At 22.6% G+C, this 8461-nt stretch overlaps 1 protein-coding gene across 1 annotated transcript; it reads left to right on the forward strand.

Moving 5' to 3' along the window:
• The first annotated feature begins 3783 nt into the window (after positions 1-3783).
• LOC113866560 (pectinesterase inhibitor 1-like) lies at positions 3784-4299 on the forward strand. The gene has a single exon (XM_027501386.1). The coding sequence runs from the start codon at positions 3784-3786 to the stop codon at positions 4297-4299; it is 516 nt and encodes a 171-aa protein (XP_027357187.1).
• Positions 4300-8461: the final 4162 nt, after the last annotated feature.

Below are 8461 nucleotides of genomic sequence, written 5' to 3' on the forward strand. Positions count from 1 at the left end.
CTTTCGTATAGTATATGAGTTAAAAAATACTAGTATTAATATATATATATATATATATATATATATATATTATATTATATTATTTTAATTAAATCTATTATTTTTCTTACAATTTAAAATTCAAAAGTTAAAAAAAATATTTTATGTATCAACTTTCTATTGTTAGTATTGAACTTCTCTACTCTAACTCTATTTTCATTCTCAATGTCTGTCTCACTAAAACTTAATAACTATGAAATGTTATTCATTAGAGTTAGTTGTTAATGCCGTCACAAGAGGTTACTAAGTGATCCCACAGAAGGACAACCATTGTACAGATCTATTTTGTTATCGTTCTGACATTACTAAGCAATCAAATCTCACACAAGATAGGATTATCACTGACAAATAACTTGTGTGTTTAGTTTTGCTTATTATTTCTAAAAATTTTAATTTAGAAAATTATTATATTAAGATACATTTAACATTTATGATATTTAAATATTTGTTTTTTTATCTATATTTGTACTTTGTTCGACAACTACATATTGAATTTTTGTATTATTATGTTACTTATGTGAAATTATATAAACATATTTTTTTTTATAAATATTTTTTTCTCAAACAAACGCGGGTAATGGGTACAAGACGGGTATGCGGGTACCAAGAGGGTACGGGTATGAGGATTAATGTTCATACCCACGCGGGTATGGGGCTGGGTACGGGTATTTTTTTAAAACGCGGGTATGGGGATGGGTACTGTAGTACCCTACCCATACCCATCCCTAATTTCAGGAGTCACCATCTGACCCTCTGTTTCCATACTCTTCCATGCTCTCAAAATATGCATCTGTTGTGCAATTTTTTGTGTAACAGTTTTGATATATTCAAGAGGTGCATTATTTGTGATAACTTTGAATTTTAATATTAATGTTTATTTTTAATTTTATTATTAAAAATTGATAACTGATAGAATTAAGGAAAAGTCTTGAAATTTAAATAAAGTTTATTATAAAAATAAAAAATTTAATTTTAATTAATGTTAATATGAAAGAAAAATACGTTTATAAAGTTATTTCTTTGTTCAAATAATTAATAATTTTATTAGTAATAATATTAATATATACTAATTAATTTTAAAATTTAAATTAATTTAAACATTACCATCAAAGTTTTATAAAGTTTCTTTTCTTTATTTTATATTATTAGTAATAATATTAATTTATCCTAATTAATATTATACTTTAAATTAATTTAAACATTATCATAAAAATTTTATAAAGTTGTTTTTCTTTATTTTATATTATTAGTAATAATATTAATTTATACTAATTAATTTTAAACTTTAAATTAATTTAAATATTATCATAACAATTTTATAAAGTTATTTTTCTTTATTTTATATTATTAGTAATACTGTTAATTTATACTAATTAATTTTAAACTTTAAATTAATTTAAACATTATCATAAAAAATTTATAAAGTCATTATTCTTTATTTTATAATTAATAATTATAATATTATATTATGATATATTAACTTATCTATGTCTTTCATTGTATTTTTTAAATCTTAAAGAGAAAAAAATTGTATTTTATTTGATATATATATATAAGAAAAAGTATAGGTTGTTTGTTCAAAATAAAATTCTTCTAAAATAGTATCTACTATTTCAATGCTTTCTGAAATATGACCTAGAAAGATAGATTGAAAGATAATGATTACAAAACTTTTATTTAGAATACCATACAGTCATTCAATCTAAAAGAAAAATTATTCTCAGTGTTGTATCAAGTAGAATTGTTGTTTTATTAATAAAAAAATTTTGTTATATTTTTTATTTAATTTATTTTTTAAAATAAGTATTTTAATAACAATATAAATAAATTTGTGTAACACACAAATATATTTATTAATTTATAACTAAATTATTACTATTACTAAAATTTACAATATTTAAAGTCATATATAAATTAATTTTAACTATTATATTTATTTTTTATAAAATTTTTTAAAATAATTAAAATTTTTGTTTAATATTTTTTATATTAAAAATAATTATTATAGTGTATTCTATAATTCTTTTTGAAAACTTTACAATAATAATAAAAATTTTAAAATAGAGCTTTAATAAAAATAAAAAATAATTGTCGAGAGAAATTATAAAATAATAGTTTTTTGAAAATATTTTAATAATATAAAAAATCATCGAATTATATATACAATAAAAAATAATTTAAATAAAAAATAACAAATAATTTAAATTAAATATTAAATCATCTTTTATATTATATGCTTCTTAATTAAGCTTAACACAATTATTTCATATTTAATGTTTAGTTCAAATTATTTACTATTTTTATTTAAATTATTTTATTGTATATATAATTCAAAGATTTTCTTTATTATTAGAAAGTTTTCAAAATGAAATACTATCTATTACCTCAAAATTTTTATTTTATTATAACTCTTTCAAAAAAAAAATTATTATTATAAAGTTTTCAAAAAGAATTATAGATTATGCTCTAATAATTAGAAAATATTATTATTTTTGTTTAAAGTATTCTATTTTGATTTAATTTAATTTTTTATTTTATTTCTGATTATACATGGTTAGAGTAATTATAGAAAAATTTTCTCGTATTAAGCATAATTAGGATACATATAATATAAAATATGATTTAATATTTAATTTAAATTATTTTTTAATTTTTATTTAAATTATTTTATTGTATCTCTAATTCAAAGATTTTTTTATTATTAAAAAATTTTCAAAAAGAATTATAGAATATACTATGATAATTAGTAAATATTATTATTTTTGTTTAAAGTATTCTATTTTAATTTAATATTATTTTTATTTTATTTCTGATTATGTATTCGTATAGTAATTATAAGAAAAAACTCTCTCATCATAAACCTAATTAATATAATTAAACAATGAATCCCAAAACTCACTATTCTCACTATGCACTCTCAATGAATTCGACAACAACAAAAAATAAAAAAACTTTCTTGTTCAAGCTACATTTATTTCATTCCACCAGTAAGAATGTTCTCTTTTTTTTTCACACTTTTCAGTTGGTGTTGTTTCAAATTCCAACACAAAACCTTCTTTATTCTTTGATAATGTTGTTAAAATCTTCAATATTGCATTACCCACACCAACTGAGATTAGAGTTGGGTTAGGAAACAAGTAAGATAGGTGGTAGGGAGTCGTATGGAGGTTAGAGAAGAAGTGGATAGTAGAGAGAAAGGAGAGAAGAGAGACTTATTTGTAAATATATAAAATATATTTAGAAATTTATTTGTAAATATTAATAAAAATATTAAATAATTAAATAATTTAATAATATAGACTAAATCTTAATTTCTTAATATTTTAAGAATTAAATTCTAATAAAAGATTTTATAAGGACTAATCACATATTAAATTTATTAATGTCATGTTATAATTTTAATAAAAATACTATTAATTATTTTCCATCGTATTTTTCTAAGAACATATTAAACAATTGATACATTTATTATTTTAAAAAGATAAAAATCATTTAATATTTTTCATATAATCAATTGGAAAATCTGTAGTAAATAGTAAGATGAATTAAAAATATTCAAATTAATTATTATTATTATAATGGGATTTCGTTATTAATTTTTTTAAATAAACATTAAATAGCATTTATATGTATGAATTAGATCCAAATCCTATGTTTTCAATTGAGAGCTATAAAATGGGTTTAGTGTTGAATACATCAAACCAACCTTGAAACAAAACAAAAGAAGCAAAGGAAGAAGAATCAATGGGTTACAAATTCTCTTCCCTTGTAACAACGTTGTTTTTACTTGTAGCATCATCCTATGCAATCTCAAAAGAGGAAGTGAATGCTATTTGTAAGGAAACCAATAATCCTTCATTTTGTGTTACTCTTCTAAGCCCACATCTTAATGCGACCTTCTATGAACTTATAGAACACACCATTGATGGGGAACGTCTCAGCATTACCAACACAATAAAATTAATCAATGCTCTTATTTCTCAAAGTGCAAAGAATCCGACAGCTCAGAAACATTACAAAGTATGTTTAGAACATTTGAGTAAGGATGCCCTCAGCGATCTTGAGCGTAGCCAAGAGTTGTTAAAGAAGGGAGATTATCAAAATGTGGGTGTGGCTGCTCTTGCAATAGTATTAGATGTTGAAGATTGTCGCGTAGGAGGGTCACCTTTTCTAGACCCTTCCATGCTCCCAAAATATTTATCTGCTGTCGATCTCTTTGCTCAAATGATTATTTCTATATCTAAATATTTGCATCGTTAATAAATTTTCTTTAATTTTCTTGTGTACTCTCTCCCCAGTTTATTGTTTGCTAATGATTTCATTCTTGCTTAATTATAAACGTACCATCAATATATTATGTTTATATCAATATATTAATTTATATCTTTTATTTTATATAAATATCAATTTTAAATATATTTTTTAAAATATAAAATTTATCTTTCTTTTTCTTTCTTCCTTTAAAAACTTCCTATTTCTAAATAACCTCTTAGTTTTAACTTTGGGCTTACCTTAAAGTTGTGGTTAAGATATATAAAAATAATGCTCACAAAAAACTCTTTATAGTACACTTTTTATTATTAAATAAAATTTATTGTAAATTATAAAAATTATATAATTTTTTCTCTTTCTCATTTTTAAATTAATTTTTTTATTTTCAATCAATTTTAATCAACAATAAAAAGTATATTAAAAAATGCATTGATAGCCTTCTTAATTCTAATATTATAATATAAAGGATGTTAATTGTCATACTGTAATAGACAAAAATTTACTGTCGTATTCTTTTTCTACGACTATTATACAAAATTTAAAAGAAAACAATAAATATCAAGTAACATATAATAAAATAATGGAACAAAATATTTCATCATTAAATAATAAATATAAATTTTATTATTCTCTTTAACTTAAACAAATTACATTTGACTATTATTTGTGTTATTTAAATCTTTATCTATATAAAAGTAGATGAGTTTTGGAAAAAAATTTGTCTTCACAACTGTACTAATGTTAATATATTAATACATTTATTCTTATAATAACAAATATTAATGGTTTAATTTAAATAAGTTAAATGTATTTATTTCTAATTTGCAGTTTTAATATATTTAAAAGGTACAATGTTTAAGGCAGTTTTAAATTTTAATATTCACGGTTTAGTAGTCTTGCAATGTTTAAGGCAATTTTGAATTATTTATTCTTTATATATATAAAAATAGATGAGTTTTGGAGAAAAATTTGTTTCCACATTTATGTTAATATTAACATATTAATGCATTTATTTGTGCAATAATAAATATTAATAATCTAATTTAAATTAGTTAAATGTATTTATCTCTAATTTACAGTTTTAATATATATATATATATATATATATATAAATATATAAATAGATGAATTTTAGAAAAAAATTTGCGTTTACAATTACATTAATATTAACATATTAATGTGTTTATTCTTGCAATAAAAATATTAATAATTTAATTTAAATCATATTTTTATTTTCAATAAATTTTTGTCAACGGTAAATAGTGTGCTAGAGGTTGATTATCACACTCTAATATACAAAATTTTAAGGTCATATTTTTTTTACTCAACTGTTATAGAAAATTCATAAGAAAGCAATAAAATTTCTAAATGATTATATTTTTTATAATTTTTAAAATTATTAAAAAATAGTAATAAAATATAAAAATTAAAAAGTTAGAAATTAGATATTGTGTACATATATAATAATAGAACAAAATTTTTATCATTAAATAATAAATATAAATTTTATGATTCTCTTTAACTTTAATAAATATTATATTTGACTATTATTTATGTTTATTAAGTTATTATACTAAATAATTTTTAATCCTACAAAAATAAATTTGCGTGAAATACGCTTCACTTAACATTATGTAATATTTAATATTGTTTAGAAAGCGCATTTTCATTTTATATTTTACTTGTCTAGCATAATATATTAAAAATTTAAGTTTCTTAATTTATGCTTCAGGATACATATAAATAAATTTTAAAAAAATATTAAAAATAAAATATTTATTACTTAAAAATTATTAAATAATTTTTACAATAATTTAAATACTTTTAATAATTTATAATATTTCTTAATTCTTTATTATGAATGTATGTGTTAGAATCATTAAACTTTTTACTCAATTTTATCCAGGTTCTATTTAAATAAAATAAATAAAAAATAAATAAAATATCATAAAATAAAATAAAAAGTAGATAAAATTTTAAATTTTAGATCTATACAAGGTTAGGATTTTAAATTTTAAATATGTAAACATTTAGGTTAGTGGAGAGAAAAATGATTAGTGGGTAGATTTTAAGGGAAGTGGAGGAGACTGTTGAGAAAAATTTGAGATGTGGCTATCGAGAAATAAAGAATTATGGGAAGGTGGAACATTTTTTTTAAATAAAAAATAAATAAATAATCCTATTAAATAGGATCTAGGATTATGGAGTGTGGCTATAAATAGAAAGTTTAGGTTTTTAGAGGGGGAGACACTTTTGTTTTTTACGGGAACTAATAGATAGAATCAAACACTCTCGGAGAGCACAAGAAACAAAAAGAGAAAAAAAAGAGAGAATTTGAGAGACAAAAAGAGCACAATGAGACAAAGAGGAGAGGGAAGAAGCCGACAGAGTCAATAACATATTAGAGATTGAAGGAGGGAGCTCCAATAAAGAAACCCTAAGCCACTGTGAGAAAATCGACAAAATAAATAGAGACTTATTTCATCTTTTTCTTAATTCTTCTTCTTTGTATGCTTTTTTTCTTTTTTTGGCTTCCATGATTCTCACTCATACATACACAAAATAAATTAAAAATCTAATATTGTGAAATCTTAAAAAAATTTCTCCGTTTATTCCTTTCTTTTTAATAAATTTAATTTTATCATACTCTAAAAAATCTAATTTGTGAAAAAATTTACACTTTTTTGTCCCAAAAGTCATAAAATCTCTTATGCTAAATAGTCATTCTTTTTGCAAATTCAAAAAGAAGGCCTATTGTCACGACCCCCTTTTTATAAGGAACCGAGAACATTGTTTCTACATTACATACTTATTTAAGATAAATAAATAATAGAGAATATAAGTATAAAATTCACTTCTCATTCAAAATAAAATAAAGTTTCTTACAACAAATATCCAATAAAACAACATAATATTACATTTAGTTCATAATATTTAAAATACTCAAAATTATACTACGTAGCTCCCTCTATATAAGGTCTCAAAAGGAAAAAGGACTTTGATGCAACATTACTTGACTCCAGCTTCTAACATTTCTTCGCTGGCCCCTCAGCCTGTGAAGTAGATGCAACACCTGCTACATCTGCTCACGTACCACCGTACGATTATCGCAGTACACACACACAACGACAGAGAAAGAAATGCAAGGGTGAGCTTACAAAAATAAAATAAAATCATATATATATAGCAAAATATTTCTCACAGCAATAACCCCATGCATTTCCAGCCCATCTAATGCACAGCATGAAAATGGTTCCAACTGGTTTCACAGCCTAAGTAATCCAGAAGGAACCGAGCCAGTCCGGGAGCAACCCATTCCGGTATCTAGATCCAGACAGCACAGCACAGCACAGCACAGCAGCACAGCAGCTCAGCATGAACTTACCGTTACACGTCTACCCACCTAAACATGTAACTCAGCTCTATAATGATGCAAAATATATATCTCATCATGATGCACACCGCTAAAGTTATTTTAACAGCTCAACTAAGGCAACTTTATAATAGATCAGCCAAAATCTCAGCATTTTAAATCAATTAACAGCAGTTACAGCTGATAAAACGAATTTCACTACTCGTTATGCACAAAGATTGTCGTTAATCCTTATCAAATATGCAAAGAAATGAATGTAGTATTAGGGTGTTGTCCTAGGTCGTCTTCAAGAAATTTTTGGTTGGGAACATACATCGAACAAGTGTAAACATATATTTTAAAGTAAGTAAATTGGGGGGAGGTTTGTCAATTTCCAGATTTTAATCAAGAGCAAGATGTAAACTAGTGAAATTCAATCAATTAAGAAGAGTAATCCCTAGTCAATCAATGAGTTCTATCCCTATTCTTTCAAATGATTAAATAATCCCCTATTTTTCCCCTGAATTAAGTTAATCTATCAAGCGTAAATTAACTTTAGCATCCCAATTAAAATTAAGCATCTTAATGGGCTCCAATCTCTATCCCTAAGATTAAACAATCTCAAAGATTAATCAAAATTAAGCAATTTTCGATTAGAATTTCGTTGGGTAATTTAGGGTTCATTAAGCAATGTTCCCCTCATGTAAATTTCATTTCATTCAGAGATTGGGGCTAATAAATCTAAGGAAAGAAAGAGTAATATTGCCATTAAACCCAAGAATTCAAGAACCATGTGAA

The sequence above is a fragment of the Abrus precatorius genome, unplaced genomic scaffold (assembly GCF_003935025.1).
Source record: "Abrus precatorius isolate BTA unplaced genomic scaffold, Abrus_2018 Scaffold5, whole genome shotgun sequence".
Taxonomy (NCBI): domain Eukaryota; kingdom Viridiplantae; phylum Streptophyta; class Magnoliopsida; order Fabales; family Fabaceae; genus Abrus; species Abrus precatorius.

What these genes read in the sequence shown, in the direction of transcription:
- LOC113866560 (XM_027501386.1), top strand. Translation starts at nt 3,784, where the DNA reads ATGGGTTACAAATTCTCTTCCCTTGTAACAACGTTGTTTTTACTTGTA.